Below are 18188 nucleotides of genomic sequence, written 5' to 3'. Positions count from 1 at the left end.
CACCAGATGTAAGTTAGGTGTTTTCAAATGGCTGACACGCCGAGCTCAAAAGGTTCGCCATCACTGTTCTAGTGCCTGTAGTCGTGGGCTATTATGTTTTAGAGCAGTGCTGTCCAATAGAAATGTAAGTCGCATTAGTAATTTTATTTTATTTTTATTTTTTTTTTAAATATATTTTATTGATTTTTTACAGAGAGGCTATCCACTGAGCCAAACCGGTTAGGGCCGCATTAGTAATTTTAAATTTGCTAGTAGCTACACTAAAAAGGTAAAAAGAAACAAGTGAAATTAATTTTTTATTTTATTTTATTTTTTTAAATATATTTTATTGATTTTTTACAGAGAGGAAGGGAGAGGGATAGAGAGTTAGAAACATCGATCAGCTGCCTCCTACACACTCCCCACTGGGTATGTGCCTGCAACCAAGGTACATGCACTTGACAGGAATCGAACCTGGGACCCTTGAGTCCACAGGCCGACGCTCTATCCACTGAGCCAAACCAGTTAGGGCAGGTGAAATTATTTTTAATGTATTTTATTTAAACCAATATAGCTATAATATTTCAACATATAATCAATATTTTAAAAATATTTTAAATTCTTTTTTAATATAGTCTTTGAAACATAGTTTGTATTTTTATGCCTATAATATCTTTTTCTTTTTTTCTTTATGCCTATAACATCTTAATTTGGGTTGGCCACACCTGAAGTGTTCAGTAGCCACATGTGGCTAGTTGCTACTACGGTCTTGGACAGCACAGTTCTAAGGGAACACATCCCCTGTGGGCCCTGCAGCTCCTAATATCATAGTTCCTCCTCTTTGGATTACATATTGCCTTTTCCAAATTCATTCAGACTTCAGAGTGTAAATAAGGTGCTGTAAGTGTTCAAAGGAAAGTACTTTATCATAAACTATTATCTCTAAACTAGAGACCTGATGCACGAAATTCCTGCCAGGGGCTGGGCCCTTGCAGTCCCGGCTTCATCTGGAATGCGCTTTTATTATTATAGATACTTACCTTTAACTGTTCCCCAAACTCAATTCTACCTTCAATAGCTAGGCTGCATTTCCCACCCAGAGGGGACTCAAGTGGCAGGCAATATAGTGGGTAGTTGTGGGCTGGAATCTTGACTGCCATTTACCACCTGCGGGGCGTGAGGCCCATGTCATGGTCTATGACTCAGTTCCTTCATCTGTAAAGCGGTGATGTTTACAGCACCTCCTTTATTGATCCGTATGAGTATTAAAGGAGCTAATTAATATGTGTAAAGCATCTGTAACAGTGCCAGGTGCATAGTCAATGTTCAATACATGTTAACTATTGTTCCAATCAACTCGCCGCAGGCCCTGAGGTGAGTCCCACGAAAACACTAGACATTTGAAGCGACGAAATTACTGCGCGGGTTGAGAACTAACGTCTCAGCCAAAGTAAAAAACGCTCCACTCACCTTTCCCTTCAAGACTCCAGGCCGGTTTTCTGGTCCCGGCTGAGGCTGAGGTAACTGAGGGAAACCAACTTTACTGACGGGGTGAGAGGGTGGCCCACTGGCGGCCGAAGGGATGGGCTCCTTGACTTTCCAGCTACCTCCATACCGTCCCCGAGGTGAGGCTGCGTACTGGCCTCAGGTGGGCGCGCGTCCGGCCCTCCCGCCCGCGTCTGCGGTGAGGAGTCCGCCTAGAGAACGCGCGCAACCCTGGGCCGGGAGGGGCGTGGCCTTCGCTGGCCCCGCCCTCCTCCCACTGCCCACCAGTCTGGAGCCCCGAGCGGACGCGCTAGACTGACGCACTGGGGCTTTGCAGCCAATCCGGAAGCGCGGAGCAGTTTTAAAATGAAGACGACGGGTGAGCTAGCGGCCACCTCTCGGTTTGTGAGGTGATCAGTCTGTGTTCTGTGTCGAAGATGTGGCGGGTGAAAGAACTGGGCCTGTCGCCATCGCCCCAACCGGTGAGCGGAGAGCCTCAAGGAGAGAGACAGCTGGGTCCAGCCTGGGACGGGGTGGGGGCGCGTGGAGTGTTTCCTGGGTAGGAGTCCTGAGCCCTGAGCTTCTTAGGGGGGAGGGTGGGGAGCGGGCTGAGAGCACAGGCTTCCTCACACTGTCTCATTCTTTCTTAGGGAGAACCACCTGTGAGAACGCCTCTCCGCGAACTTAACCTGCAGCCCGAAGCCCTCACCAGCTCTGCGAAGGGCCCTGGGATATGCTACTCGCTGACCCCATCGCTGTGCAAACTGGGGCTGCAGGTGAGATGCGTCTGGCCAGCTTCTCCACTGGGCTCTCTGCCGAGGCCGACAGCTCAGAGGAACTGAGGGCCAGAGCTGGAACGTAATTAATAACGATAATGAAGTCTTCTACCTTAGTGACATCTATTTACAGCTTTCCAGGCCAACAGAGAGGTGCTCTGGGGTGGTTAAAGAAAATCCACTGAGAATCTGGACCTCTATTTAGCTGTTAGATTTTATCACCTCCTCCCCCGTTGAATCTTTACCAAGTTAGAGGAAAATGCTATCATTTTGATTAGTAGTCTTCCTCTAACATGGACTCACAGAGATCAGACAGCTGACAGAGAGGCAATACTATTTATGTGCAAAGCTATTTATGTTAGCACTGTTTGTAGAAGCAAAGCAGAAATGGAAACAAATGACCATTTGTGAATGAATTATGAATCATGCACACCATAGATGCTTATGGATTAGTTCTACACCAACTATTTAGTGCAATGGTTTTTACATTTGGGTGCTTTTTGTTGACATGGAGAGATTTGCACATTGTTAAATGAGAACAGCATGCAGAGAAATGGATACAGCCAAACCTCATTATTTGTGGATTCAGTATTTGTGAATTCACCTCACTAAAAGTTATTTGTAATCTCAAAATCAATATTTGCAACACTTTTGGACATGCAGAGAAGCAAAAAAAAAAAAAGAAAAGAAAAAGAAAATAGGAAGCGCTTTAAACACACATCCCCAGCTGAGGTTTGTCTTCTTGTTTTAGTGGACATACTGTAAACAAATGTCTTTCTCATGATCTATTTTTGGTGCCATGGTTTTCAAATTTTGTGTTTTTTGTTGGTTATTTCACTGTTTTAAATGGCCCCCAAACATAAGTGCTGAAGTGCTGGCTAGTGTTCCTAAGTGTAAGAAAGCTATGATGTGCGTTATATTTAGATAAGCTTCATTCAGGCATCAGTGATGTTGGCTATGACTTCAATGTTAATGAATCAACAATATATATCAAATAAGGTGTTTTAGAACAAAAACACATAAAATAAGATTTGAGTTCATTGGTTAATGAAAATGTTTGCTAGGAAATTTGCAGGAACATACCCTATATTTCCCCTAGGAGCAGCAGTTCAGTATTTGCTAATTAAGTATTCACAGAGACTTTATAGAACATAACTACAACACATAATGAGAATTATTTTGTGATCTACCAATAAAGTAATTTTGTATGTTGCATATTATTAAAAGAACACAGAGGAAAATATGGAAGGATATACATCAGGATGTTAAAATGAATTGGTTACATGGGAAGAGCAGGGCACATGTAGGAGAGATTAATTCCAGAGGAAGGGCAAATTAGAGAGGAACAGTGAAGCTAAGCAAAAAAAAAAAAAAAAAAAGTTTTGTCTCCCTTGTAGTTCAGAATTTTATTTTTCTTGTTAATCTGTTTGGAACTTGATGAGCCATTTCTTTTTTTTTTCTTTTTTTTTTTTTTTGATGAGCCATTTCTATATGCAAACTCAGGTCTTTACTTTAGAGAAATTTTCTTCTAATACATATTTGTTAATCAGTGATGCACCTATATGTGTTCTCTTTTCTCCTGGAATTTGTTTTATTCACATGTTAGACTTATTGGATTTATATTCCAATTCTTGTAGCTTTTCCCTAAGATTTACTTTTTTTGTGGGGGGGGGGGCGGTATTTTTATCTTTGCTTTAAGGTATTTCTTCCGTTTGATTGTCCAGGCATGCCAGTCTCAACTCTGACCATCCTCTTCCAATTCATTTTACTGAAATTTTTTGTTTAACAGTAATATTTATTCCAGTAAGTGAGTGTGTGTGTGTGTGTGTGTGTGTGTGTGTGTGTATGCGTTGTACTTGTTTTTATATACTCTTTTTTGAGTTCAAATTGTCATCTGTTTCTTCCATCAGCTGTGTTTTGTTGGGGTCTACCTTTTCTAATGATCTTAGGATTTGTTCTTTCTCTGGTTACTAGATCCACTTAAGTGCATGTGTATTTTCCTTTTCTTGTTCATTGAGTCTCAGGAGCAGCAACCCTGCAAGTGGTAGAAGGTGCAGTGGTCCTTGGGAACTAGCAGTAGGGAGGTTGTTAGTCTCTTATTAGGGCACTAGGAGGAAGTCTCTCTGCTCTTTATTCTCCTCTGCTACAAAGACTAGAGCCCTTCAAATCCCAGCTGTTCAGTGGATTCAACCCATGTATTCAGGATGCCCTCAGCTCTTCTGGTCAAGGAGACTAGGTTACTGGCACAGGTTGATGTTACCCTTTCTCCCTAGGGTCCATGGATCTCTGTGGGCCAAGAGCTCTCTAACTCTGTTGGAGAAGGAGAAAAATCTTGGACCAACTCTAGATTCTAACAGAGCTTGAGCCTAGGAACCCCCTCTTACCTGTTCCCCCTAGAAGTGAATTGGAGTTAGAATTTAAGAGGAGTGGGGCCACTTTGATATAGATAAATTATCTCAGCCCTGCTTTTACTATAGGTGGATTCACTTGGAAGGATCCAAAATAGCTTCCTAGCTTTTCTTTCCCTGCTATTGGGTCTCTGAGGGGCAAGGCTTAGCCAAGATCTTACCTAAGCAGAGGTCATGAGAACTCTTACTCTTTTTCAAATTTGAATGGTATCTTTCACGTATCACTATATGTTGAGAACCGGAATTGATTGCCTTAGTCAACTGCTTTTGTTTTCTTTGGCAGGAGGGCAGCAACAACTCATCTCCACTGGATTTGGAAAATGCTAAGACGACAGACTCCCCATCAGAACAGTTCAGCCATCCCTCAAAGTGGCTAGAAGCTTGTCAGCATGAATCCGATGAGCAGCCCCTAAATCTGATTCCCCAAAACAACTCTACTCCCAAAACATCTGAGGAAGCAGTAGACCCAGTGGAAAACAATGCGGTTAAAACCGTGATTCTTGTACCCTCTGCAGAAGGGCAGCAGCAAGACATCACACTTGAGGCCCATTTGAATACCATAGCAGAGACAAACAGTTTTTCTCTGGATGAGCCTTTGAGGCCAGGAGATCTGCTGAGAAATGGGGTGGAACCCTGCATGAAAGACAGCTTTTCAGAAGTTGTTCCTGCTATGCCTGAGAAACTTACATTTCAAGACCCTCCAGCCCATCTGTTGGAGTATCCACCAACTCCCTGTTCTGAGCAACAGCTACCCTGTTCCAAGGAAAGCCCGAGGGACAGTAAAACCGAGACTGTGCCTGAGGACTTAGTGTCTTCTGAAAGTAACGCCTTCTTGCCTTCCTCCATGCTCTGTCTTCCCCCTTCAACTGCCTTTCCAGCAGACTTCCCTGTCAGTCATGTGGACTCAGGGCAGGATATTGTAGAGCACAGAGCTACAGAGGAAAGAGAAGTGAACTTTTCCATACTCCCCGAGGAGGCTGAACTGAGAGATCAAACACCTGTCTCAAATACGCAAGATATTCCGTCCACATGCCTGACCCCAAATCCAGGAGAAATGGAATCCCAGGCAGCCCCGGGCCCAGCAGTAGAAGATGCTGGCAGGATTCTCATCTCTGACACAGGGCCTTGGATGTCCCCACTGGCCTGGCTGGAAAAAGGTGTAAATACTTCGGTCATGCTGGAAAACCTCCGCCAGAGCCTATCCCTTCCCTCTGCGCTTCAGGACGCTGCCACGGGCACTGCTCCTTTCTCTACTTGCTCGGTGGGGACCTGGTTCACTCCCCCAGCACCGCCACAGGAGAAGAGTACAAACACATCCCAGACAGGCCTGCTGGGCACCAAGGACAGTGCTTCTGAGAGGGAGCATCTCCTATGGGGGAAGTAAGTGTCCCAATATCCTGCTGCCTCCTCGGCTTCATTAACCCGAACCTGCCACTTCCATCCCTTCCCCTATCTTTTTTCTCCTCACGTTCTCTTTCTGCTGCAGCCACCCTCCAGATCTGACCGCCTTATCTCGACACGACCTGGAAGATAACTTGATGAACTCTCTTCTCATTCTGGAGGTTCTCTCTCGCCCACTGCGGAATTGGAAGAGCCAGCTGACTACCCCTCACCCAGAAGTGCAGGATAGTAGCACACAGACTGACACAACTGACACCTCTCGCAGTGGGGTAAGAAGGTTACTTCCAAAGTGTGGAGGATCCCAGTGGGCCCTCTTTCTCAGAATTTAAACTGAAAAACTGCCAGAGGGCAAAGGAGGCATCTGAGAATATGTAAAAGCTGTGGATCTGGAAAATTCATTAAAGCTGTAGGTACTCACTATACCCCTGGGGTTCATCAGGACTTTCTAAGGCAGCGGTTCTCAACCTGTGGGTCGTGACCCCTTTGGGGGTCAAACGACCCTTTCACACGGTTCGCCTAAGACCATCCTGCATATCAGATATTTACATTATGATTCATAACAGTAGCAAAATTACAGTTATGAAGTAGCAACGAAAATAATTTTATGGTTGGGGGTCACAACATGAGGAACACTATTTAAAGGGACAGAAGGTTGAGAACCACTGTTAAGGGAATACAAGCAAGGATAGTTTTAAAAGAATCGGTTTCTATATCTTCATCTTCCAAATGTATTCTGCTAATTTTTTGCTTTCCTATTTCTCCATTCTCAATTGCCCTTGCCCACTTAACTAAAGAAGACCATATTTACTGCCTATCCTGAATCTTACATTGTCAAGGGATAGCAATTGAATAATAGATAATATTTGTGGCCTGGCTGGTGTTGCTCAGTGGTTGAGCATCGATCCATGAACCAGGAGGTCACAGTTCAATTCCTGGTCAGGGGACATGGCCAGGTTGCAGGGTTCCCCAGCCCAGGTAGGGGTGTGTGTGGGAGGCAACCAATGTGTCTCTCTCACATCTTTGTTTCTCTTTCTCTCTCTCCCCCTTCTCCCTCCCTTTCACTCTGTAGAAATCAATGGAAAAAAATAATCCTTGGGTGAGGATTTAAAAATTTTTTTTTACTAGGTATGTTTGTAATTTTATTAAAATAATAATACAATGATTAGTATACAACTGTTAAGAATATTTCTCTAAAGAACATTTTTTTCACATAAAAAAAGCTTATGTGAAATTCAGAGGAATTTAAAAGTAATTTAAATTTAGATGAACTTTTGTTGTTGCAGATATATTGATTAATAACAGACTTTAAAGTATAGGATAAAATTCTGAGAGGAGTAAAAATACACAGAAAGAAGAAAAAGGGATGATGTAAAATTTCTGACTGTTTAAAAAGCTTGTTCATGTATTTTTAAAGTTATAAAATAGGTATTAAATCCTTCTGGTGTATGTATTTATACCATTGGATATATGTAAGATTGATTTAATAGTTTTATTTCAAAATGTCAATATTTATAACATGGTGGAAATGACAGCCTTTCTAACAATTTAAACTTAAGGGCACTCAGTCTTCAAAATTATTATAACAGATATGAGAAGAAAAAGTTTAAAGAACAGTGTTGTAGAGGACTCTAGCTGTGACAACATAGAGAAGAGAATGGTGTCAGGGGAAGGAATTGAGAGTCTCAGTATTGTGGCTGGTGAGATTAATAGGCAGTTGCTGCTAAAAAGAGATGTTCTCCAGGTGTGGGCTCCCTCCCAGGAGCATGCCTATTCCTTCCCCCTCCCCTTCCCTCCTCCCCCTCAACCTCCCTGTCAGGCATGCATCTCCTAAACTCTAAGGGACCCCAGGAGACTTGCAACCATTGCAGTACTGGACAGTGGGAGTTGCAGCTCGTCCCAGGCAAACCCCCTGAACCTGTCCTCATAGCCCCCTTTTCTCTGACTTCTTAGTGAGCCAAAGCAGACCAGCCTAGGCTCATTTCCCCAGCCCTTTCTTGTTTCACTGTCCCCACCTTTAATAAAAGTCCTCTAAAATAAAATAATAAAAAAGAGATGGCCGAAACTGGTTTGGCTCAATGGATAGAGCATCGACCTGTGGATTGAAAGGTCCCAGGTTCGATTCCGGTCAAGGGCATGTACCTTGATTGCGGGCACATCCCCAGTAGGAGATGAGCAGGAGGCAGCTGATCGATGTTTCTCTCTCATCGATGTTTCTAACTCTCTATCTCTCTCCCTTCCTCTCTGTAAAAAATCAATAAAATATATATTTAAAAAAAAGAAAAGAGATGTTCTCCAAATGCCCAAAGATCTCCTCTGGGTTGAAAATATCCTCAAACAATGACTTCACCTTTTGCCCAAATCCTGGAAACCATAGGCTTATCATTTCCTTAGCTGCTCGGTTTTTCTCCTGCGTTTCCTTATTTTTGTATCCTTTCCTCTTGTCTTTGACCTGGTTCCCTGTCCCTGAGTCAGCCTTGTACCTCTTCCGCTGAAGCTTTCCAAATCCCTTTGGAGGCCACTGAAGCAGAACCAAAGAGGAGGAAATGACAGCACCTTCAGCCGTTCCCCATCACAGTGCCATGTCCTTGCCGCTTGGCTTCCTCCTTCACACTAATCTTATCACCTGCCTGACTGCTCAGCTCTGAACAGCGTGTGCGCCTTGTCCGGGCTCATGGGGTACTCCGTGCCTCACTGCACGACACAGGAGGGAATGATGACTGCTTTGCTGGGGAAAGGAGCGATGGACTCCGAGAGATCTGCCCCCTTAAGTCCAGACTGCTATAGCATCATGACTCAGCACTGCTCTTCCAGCAGTCGTTTTTCCCCAGATGATGGCTGCCTTTCAGTAGTAATGAAGGCTCCCCACTTTTCTGTCAGAACTTTTAAGTCTTTCCATAGCTCTGCTGTATTTGAGATCATACGAGTCTACTCTACATATCACACTAAGATTTTTGTCTGCCCCAAGATAATGAACACTTAGAGAATAAGGAAATAAAAGTGCTAATAAATATGTGAGAAGGTTATCATTACTGGTGATCAGAGAAATGAAACAATGATGCAATTTTCTTCTGACAAAATAGCAAAGAATAAAATAGATAACGTTGGTAAGCATTATCCTGCTGTCGGGAGGATATAAGTTGATTTAGCCTTTTTTGAAGGACATTCAAGTAAGACCCTCAAAGCAGTTCAAACTTTTTTACCGGTAAGTTACCATATCTATGCTGAATGGTATACCATTCGGTCGAGGGAATGTACCTGGGTTGCGGGCACGTCCCCAGTAGGAGATGTGCAGGAGGCAGTTGATCAATGTTACTCTCCCATCGATGTTTCTATCTATCTCTCTCCCTTCCTCTCTGTAAAAAATCAATAAAATATATTTTAAAAAAAGAAAAAATATAATAAAAAATAATGGTGTATCCATAAGATGGGATATTCTTCAATCATTTAGAAGTATGTTTATGAAGAGTTTTTAATAACATGGGACATGAAGTTTAACATAAGTTCAAGGTTTTTTAAAGAAAGAAAATCAGAGTTCAGATAACCTCTGAGAAGCTTTGAGATGAGGTAAAATAAATTATGTAATGATTTCTTTTTCCATTTTAGTCACTTCTCTATTTCCAAAATTTCACAATAGACACTATCTTTATAATTAAAAATAAAAGTTACTATAAAAAGGAAATTTTTACTTACATCTGGATATTTTTCTGACTTGACTTTATCAAACTGTGACCTTGCTTCTGTTTTTAATAGGAAAGGCTTCTGTATCTCAGTGGGTAGGAGGGGAAATGAGGTACTGGTGATGCATGCTATCTATGCAAAAGGAGCAACTCTGTTTCTCTGCCTAGATAAATAAGAAACTGGAGCATCTTCACGGAAACCGAGAGATTGGACAGACTTTGCAGCAGACCAGGAATGTCATGGTAAGTGTTGATTGGCCTAATACCACCACTGGGTCACCTGTGAAAATCAAGAATGGAGCCAATGGTGGTAATCAGCCATGGTATGAAGGGAGGAAGGTCTCCAAACCTTTGTTAAGAACATCTTCTCCTTGCCCTAGCTGGTTTGGCTCAGTGGATAGAGCATTGGCCTGTGGACTGAAGGGTCCGGGATTTGATTCCGGTCAGGGGCACATGCCTGGGTTGCAGGCTCGATCCCCGGTGGGGTGCATGTAGGAAGCAGCTGATCAATGATTCTCTCTCATCTTTGATGTTTCAATCTCCCTCTTCCTCTCTGAAAGCAATAAAAATATATTAAAAAAAAAAAAGAACATCTCCTCCTAATTGGAGCTTGAAATTGTGGTTAGTGTTTTCCTGCTTAGTGACTTTATTTGATCTAGCCTAACCACCTTTTCCTCTACAGCAGTCATGGGTTCTGGTCTCTAAAGAGCTGATATCCTTGCTTTACCTGTCTCTGTTGCACTTAGAAGAAGATAAAACTACTGTGAGTCAGGAGGTAAGCAGTATGACGATGAAGGCAGAGGCCCCTGGTGGGACCGAAAGCCAAAAGAAGGAACCAGACAGCATCTGATTCTTATCTTGTAGTCTCGGCGTACAGAAACCTTGGTCTCCTGCTGTTTTGATGTGTTGAAGAAATTGAGGGCAAGGCTCCAGAGTCTCAAAACAGAAAGGGAGGAGGCAAAGCACGGAGAGGAAATGGCCCTCAGAGGCAAGGATGCGGTAAGGTGTCAGGCTTTTGTTCCTGGATGTGGGAGGTTTTTTCCTCAGGGTTCCTGCAGGAACACAAATTTACTTGAGACAGACATGAGGGGCCTGGGAATTGCCTGCCCTGGAGAATAATGAATTAAACTACTGATGTGCCAGATAGCAAGGCTTTTGGTGCTGTTTCCCTCCTCTGCCCACCGTATCCTCACAACCCCTCCCCTAAACAGGCAGAGTCGGTACTGGAGGCTTTCTGTGCACATGCCAGTCAACGCATCAGCCAGTTGCAACAGAACCTGGCATCCATGGGGGAATTCAGAGGACTCTTGAAGGAGACCCAGACCCAACTGGTAATTTGAGTGCATTTTCTTTATTGAGATCCAGGCTGAGTCACAGGAGCGTGGTCATTTACCCCCACTTTGTTGTATCCAGAGGAAGGGAGCCCTTCCATAGGCACTTCTTCTCGTATAGGTAGGTTTTCATACTGAGCAAGAAGAGGTGGCTCAGGAGACAGCAAGCTTTATCTCAATCTTGCAACAGGACTGGATGTCCATGCAACAGGATGTGAGTATTTGGGACCATCGTACCACTCCTTTACTCACAGCCAACCCTGTTAGGAACCTTGCCTCAAGAGTGCTTGACTGACCTGCTTGCTTCCCCTGGTAGTATATAACATGGACAGCTCTGCTGAGCCGGTCTCGAGAACTCACAGAGAAGCTCACAGCCAAGAGCCGGCAGACCCTACAGGAACGTGATGCTGCAGTTGAGGAAAAGCAGCAGGTACAAACCAGGAGTGGGGACTGCTTAGGCCTGGTTTCCTCCTTCTCTACAGAAGGCCTTTCTAATGAGTAGCCTCTTACCCTGGACTGAGCTTCCTACCCTGAGGGCTTGGAGACCATCCAGGTTCCTTCCCTGTAAGATGGCCTTGGGTCTAGTAATTTCCTTTGTCCTTCAGCTTCTTCTTCAACAACTTTTCTCCTGTTTCTACTTTTTCCTGAGGATCAGCCTTATTTGCTGCAGTGTTGCTGCCCAGGAGCAAGATGGTTTGCTGTTCTGTCCAGAAAGAGAAGCTGGACCAAGTCCTGGAACTCGACTCTGGAGGAACTGTAGGAGGAAAATGATCTTTTCTTCCTAGGTTTCCAGGGAGCTGGAACAAGTCTCTGCCCAATTAGAGGACTGCAAAGGCCAAATAGAGCAACTGGAGTTGGAAAATAGTCGCCTAGCAACAGGTGTGTGTGCATGCATGTAAGCAGTTGTGCCCTGCTAAGGCTTGGGGTATGGCTGTAGAACAAGAAAGTGCTCTAGAACACTTGTTTGGAGCACAAGCGTGGGGAGGTTCTGGCCTGGTGACCACATGGTGTGATTAGGATACTTTTGGTTTAGATCTCCGAGCTCAGCTACAGATGCTGGCCAGCATGCAGAGTCAGCTACAAGAGCTACAGAGTCAGCATGCCCACTGTACTCGGGACCTGGCCATGAAGGATGAGTTGCTCTGCCAGCTTACCCAGAGCAACGAGAAGCAGGCTACTCAGTGAGTTCCTATCAGGTTATTGTGGCAGTAGGTGCCCAGGATATAGGGCCAGTGGAATCTAATGTAAGGTCTCTGGCAGATGGCAAAAGGAAGAGATGACACTAAAACACATACAAGCAGAGCTGCAGCAACAACATGCTGTCCTGGCCAAGGAGGTGCAGGACCTGAAGGAGACTCTGGAGGTAAGAAATATGGCCTTGGGCAGGGGAGCTGGCTGGAGTGTGACTCTTACCTGATGGTATTGAGATGAGATTTGAGACTAGAGACTAGAAAATGCCTTTGTCCCAAGGGCTCTAATAAGTTCCACTTAGATTCATTTTCTCTCCTCTCTTTCTCGCTCCTTTTCTTTCTTCCTTCTCCCATCTCCCATCTCCCCAGTTTGCAGACCAAGAGAACCAGGTAGCTCATTTGGAGCTGGGCCAGGTTGAGTGTCAGTTGAAAAGCACATTGGAAGTGCTCCGGGAGCGCAGCCTGCTGTGTGAGGACCTCAAAGACACCGTAGAGAACCTGAAGTAAGATGTCTACCTTTTTGTGCTTATCTTTAATTGCTTATCTTTCCCAGAAACCCTTCTAGAAGCTAACGTCTCCAAGGATGGAATTGTCCAAGAGCCTTTTGTTTCCCTCTTTGAATGCAGTTCTATGTGGGATTTGGGAGAGGTGTTCAGAGAAGGTCACATGGTCTCTCTGTTCCTTCCTTATTTCAGGGCTAAACTGGCTAGCACCATAGCAGAGAACCAGGAGAAAGACCTGGAGAAGACACGCCAGTATTCCCAAGAGCTAAGGGTGCTGACTGAGCAACTACAGAGCCTGACCTTCTTCCTACACACAAAACTAAAGGAGACGGTAGGATCTGGGGGTTCCTTCTCTTCCCTTCCAATCATATCTTTGAATAAAGATGGTTTCATTTCTTCTTTCCCAATCTGCATATCTCTTGTTTCCTTTTCTTGTCTTACTGCATTAGTTAGAACTTTCTCTACAATGTTGAAAAGGAGAGAGAGGGGACAACCTTGCTTTGTGCCTAATCTTAAAGGGAAAGCTTCAAGTTTCTTACCATTAAGTGTGATGTTAGCTGTAGGTTTTTTGTAGATAAATTTTTTTTAATGATTTGAGAGAGAGAGAGAGAGAGAGAGGAAGGGAGAGGGATAGAGAGATAGAAACATTGATGAGAGAGAAACATAGATTGGCTGGGGATCAAACCTGCAACCTGAGCCTGTGCCCTGATGGGGAATCGAATTGGTGACTTCTTGGTTCATGGGTCACCGCTCAACCACTGAGCCACACCAGCTGGGCTGTAGATATATATATAGGTTCCTAACAAGGTTCCTAACGGGTTTGGCTATGACTATATATATGTGTGTGTGTGTGTGTGTGTGTGTGTGTGTGTGTGTGTGTGTGTATATATATATAATTCAGAGAAGAGAGAGAGAGAGCGAGGGATAGAAAAATCAATGATGAGAGAGAATCATTGATTGGCTGCCTTCTGCATGCCCCCTACTGGGCACTGAGCCCACAAACCAGGCATGTGCTCTTGACCCCTCAGTCTGCAGGCCAACACTCATCCACTGAGCCAAACCGGCTAGGGCATGTAGATATTCTTTATCAAGTTGAGGAAGTTCCCCTCTATTCCTAGCTTACTGAGATTTTCCAGTTGTATCTTTATTGTATAGAATGATTTTCCTAAAACACTACTCTTGTTCCATCTCTGTGGCTTTCAGTGACTTTCATTTGGCTATAGGACCTCTTCGACCTGTCATTCAAACTTTTATTTATGTGTCTCCTACCTCCCTGTTATGAACCTTTTATTACAACTAGACTAGACATCCTATACACTACCCACGTCCCATCTCCATTCACACCTAGACTTGGGCTGTTACCATAACCATCTTCTCTGTCTTCAAACTGGAAATACCTTTTACTTTCCGATTAAAATACTCTCTAGTTCAGCAGTTGCCAACCGGTGGTCCGCAGACCACTGGTGGTCCGTGAGGTCCGAAAGGTCGGCGACCGCTGCTGTAGTTCACCTTCTTTGAAATGTTCCCACATCACACAGACTCAGTGATCTCTTGCACTTGTATTAATTTCCTTGGATGTCTGGTCTCTTCAACTACATTGTGTTTAAAGAAAGCAGAAATTTAGTCTTGCTTCTTTGGCTTCCCTGCAGTGCTCTCTAAACTATAAATGGTTAACATCTTGCAGAATACAGAGCTAATTAGCTTATTCAGCAGTTAAAGGTACAACCAAAATCTTGAACTCTGGAGGTGCTTATGATCTGACCCTCTTCCCTACTGTGTACTGAACGCAGGAAATGCGAAAGAATCCATAGTCTTGCAGGGAAGACAGGCAGTGATCATGATAGAGGTCTGCATGGATGATCACTGTGGGAGCACAGAGAAAGGAGCATTAGTTCTAACTTTGAGAGTTAGGATGTCTTAACTGTCCTTGGGATGGCTTAAGAAGTTTGTCAAGGGTGAGTATATAGGAAGGCCCACCAGGCAGAGGGAACAGTATATGAAAGTCATAGAGGCACTATGCATACTTTTTTGTGGTTTCTACCCAAGTCTAACAAGACTTGGGTGAGGTGCTGGGACTATAGGGAAACAAGGCAAGGCACTACTCACATGGAATGGGGCAATTTTGGGGACTTGGAAGTAGTTTTTTATAATTGGAGTGTAGGAGTTTTGGGGGTGAGAATGACAAGGAGACAAGGCTGCAGAAGTAGGCAGGATGCCAGATTTGAAGGATTGAACTAATGGCAGTTATAGATAGGGTAGAGAGGAGGGGTGGTTTGGATGAATCCAATTCTTATTTAGGAAGTAGAAGTAATAGAACCTTGTGACCAATTAGATGTAGGATTAAGGTGGAAGAGTGGATAATAATGTCTAGATGGTTGGAAAGATGGTGACACTCTCTAGAACAGGGGTTGGCAAACTTTTCCTTTAAAGTGAAATGCAATAAATATTTTAAGCTTTGCCAGCCATGTGGTCTCTGCCTTAACTACTTTGCCTTTGTGGTTCAAGAGCAGCCATAGAAAGTATGTAAATGAATGTGTGAGGCTATGGTCCAGGGACATCACTACCCTGAAAAGCAGCTGACGTTTTGTTGTAATTTGCCCTTAGGCTGAGCCAGAGACCCTCCTGAAAAGCACAGCCTGTGCTTCTGCCCAGGAACACCCCCCGTCCACCGACAGCACCTTCTTGGGAAGCATCTTGACAGCAATGGCAGACCAAGGTTAGAGGCCCTGGATATTAGGGGTGGGAAAATTAGGACCCTGCTGATATCTTCAGCTGTTAAAGATGCCCGCCCACAGACCTCTCCCTGCCTTCTACTACGGCAGATTCCCGACTGGATCACCAGAGGGGCCCTATACCATGCTTGGTTTTTGTTTTAGAGCCAGAATCAGCTCCTGTGGCCTTGCTTGGAAGTGACAAGAGTGCTTTCACCCGAGTTGCATCAATGGTTTCCCCTCAGCCTACAGGTTAGGATGGGCTCCAGGGATCCTGCCTCATTTCTAGATCAAGTAGTGATGATAGACTAAAGCAGTGAAAAGTGCTTTGCTCTAAAAACCTCAATTCTACTTGGGCTCATTTTATTTCTGTCTTTTGGGACCTGTGATGTTCTGACACCAAATCCTATGGGTGGGAACATGGATAAGAGTTGCGGAAATAATGGCTACACACTCCTTCCTTTCAGAGCTAAAGGGCTCTACCTCTATCTAGGACTTTCTCTTTCAGAGACCCCAGGCATGGAGAAGAGCCTGGAAGAAATGAGTACTATGACTCTAGAGCTTCAGACCCTGTGTTCCCTGCTGCAAGAGTCTAAAGAAGAAGCTGTCAGGACTCTGCAGCGAAAGATGTGAGTGGAGTGCAGTCTTGGTGAGAGAGGTCAGCCCCTTACATGAAGACCCAGCTAGCCCGCGAGAGGACAGGAATAATGCTGAATTCTTCTCTCCCCTAGTTGTGATCTGCAGGCTAGGCTACAGGCCCAAGAAGAACAGCATCAGGAAGCCCAGAAGGCAAAGGAAGCGGACATAGAGAAGCTGAACCAGGCCTTGTGCTTGCGCTACAAGGTGAAGGAGGGGCTTAGAAGTGGGGCGATGAAGAACTGGGGCAGCTGTACTGGCCCACTGGGAACCACTGTCTCTCCGGGAATCTGGGTGGTGGGGATTTTCCAACCACTGCCCTAGTTTTGCCCTTTCTGGGGTCAGACATTTCACATGTTTGGGAATTAGCTATGGGCTGACCCATCTCGTAGGCCGACCTAGAAGTCAGGAACTCTAGCAGAGCTCTCTCAACACCGAGATGTGCCTTGCCTGACTCAGCCCTAGAGGAAGAAAAGTGTTACCAATTGGTAGCAACCTGGGCTGAGCATGGGTCAGGCACTAAATCCCATCTCCTGGCAAGGGCTACAAAGAAGCCAACTCTCTCAGTGCCTTCTTACTCCCTTCCCTTCACAGAATGAAAAGGAGCTCCAGGAAGTGATACAGCAGCAGAATGAGAAGATTTTAGAGCAGATAGACAAGAGTGGCGAGCTCATAGTACGTCATCATGATGCCCGACTCTCTGCCTTCTGTGCCACTGGTAGCCAGGATCCCAAATGTGGGAATTGGGTCCCCTGGTCTACCTTGTGCACAGCATGGGATAGGAATGATGGAGAGGACCTTTGAGGGCTACTATGTACCTCTCCATTCTCATCCCCAGAGCCTTAGAGAGGAGGTGACCCAGCTTACCCGCTCACTTCGGCGTGCGGAGACAGAGACTAAGGTGCTCCAAGAGACCCTGGCAGGCCAGCTGGACCCCAGCTGTCAGCCCATGGCCACGAACTGGATCCAGGAGAAAGTGTGGCTCTCCCAGGAGGTGACTTAGAGTTAACAGAGGAGCTGGGCAGCTGGTGGAAACCCTAGGCTGTGCCCCTACTGATCTGGACATACCTATAGGTGGACAAACTGAGGGTGATGTTCCTGGAGATGAAAAATGAGAAGGAAAAACTCATGGTCAAGTTCCAGAGCCATGTAAGAATTCCCATGCCACTGGGGGTCCATTTCTCACCACACCCAGCAAGAGCCCTGCCATATCCTCCTTGCCCCACAAGCTATGCTGTTCTTTTAAGCATAGGACTTAGGCAACTTATTTGCTTTCTAGAGAAACATCCTGGAGGAGAATCTTCGGCGCTCTGACAAGGAGTTAAAGAAACTTGATGACATTGTTCAGCGTATTTATGAGGTAGAGGGAGGGAGGTGAACTAATGCAATATTGCAGGCTTCTCTGTGGCTTTTGTTTTCTCCCCGCTAACTCAGTGGGTGCTTCCTGGGGCTATGACTCTGAGCTGCCTATTCTGTGTCTCTTCCCAGACTCTGCTGTCCATCCCAGAGGTCGTGAGGGGTTGCAAGGAGCTACAGGAATTGCTGGAATTTCTGAGCTAAGAAACTAAAAGCTGGAGTCTGTTTCACCCCTCTCTACCTGCAATACTCCCCTGCCCCAACACCAGGACCAATTGGCATAGAGCCAGCTAGGTTTAATGCTATGTAAATAAAGTGTATTTAATGTATTTCTGCAAGCTCACTGAATCTTGTTTCTTGGGTGAGGGGGTGGATAAGTCAGTGGAGAAGCAGCTTGGCAGTGCTGCCTGGGCACCCTCCACTCACCCCTTCTGCTGCATCCAGGGCCAAAACCAGCTGCCCCTCCTCCCTTCTCTGGCTTCCCCAAATATGCTGGGCACTGACTGGACTGCTTGTTCCCTGGCTCACAGCTTGGGGGTGGGGATGGGGATAGACAAGGCTTCATTCTCCAGTAGGCCCTTCTGAATAAGGGGGTGAGGACAGAGAAACTCTGCCCTGGACTCCCACACTTTGTTGGTGCCTCTGCCCTGCTACCTGTTGTGACTGTTTAGGTGACTCTCCTTCATTAGACCAGGCTTAATCCCCAACATCCAGTACAGTGCCCAGCACATGGTA

The 18188-nt window shown here is 45.1% G+C and overlaps 1 protein-coding gene across 1 annotated transcript; it reads left to right on the top strand.

Annotated features, from left to right (window-relative positions):
• The first annotated feature begins 1809 nt into the window (after nt 1-1809).
• SPAG5 (sperm associated antigen 5) lies at nt 1810-17786 on the top strand. The gene is made up of 24 exons (XM_006768020.2): nt 1810-1946; nt 2115-2240; nt 4932-6028; nt 6135-6318; nt 9895-9969; nt 10409-10501; nt 10591-10725; nt 10938-11057; nt 11179-11271; nt 11374-11487; nt 11843-11936; nt 12091-12238; nt 12318-12420; nt 12617-12750; nt 12943-13081; nt 15355-15466; nt 15627-15713; nt 15970-16090; nt 16193-16304; nt 16692-16772; nt 16936-17091; nt 17172-17246; nt 17377-17457; nt 17586-17786. The coding sequence occupies exons 1-24, from the start codon at nt 1902-1904 to the stop codon at nt 17655-17657; spliced, it is 3597 nt and encodes a 1198-aa protein (XP_006768083.1). The 5' UTR covers nt 1810-1901; the 3' UTR covers nt 17658-17786.
• The last annotated feature ends 402 nt before the right edge of the window (nt 17787-18188 follow it).

The sequence above is a fragment of the Myotis davidii genome, unplaced genomic scaffold (genome assembly GCF_000327345.1).
Source record: "Myotis davidii unplaced genomic scaffold, ASM32734v1 scaffold363, whole genome shotgun sequence".
NCBI classification, from domain to species: Eukaryota; Metazoa; Chordata; class Mammalia; order Chiroptera; family Vespertilionidae; genus Myotis; species Myotis davidii.
The sequence above is the reverse complement of the archived record's forward strand: the minus strand, read 5'-3'. Positions and strand labels throughout refer to the sequence as shown.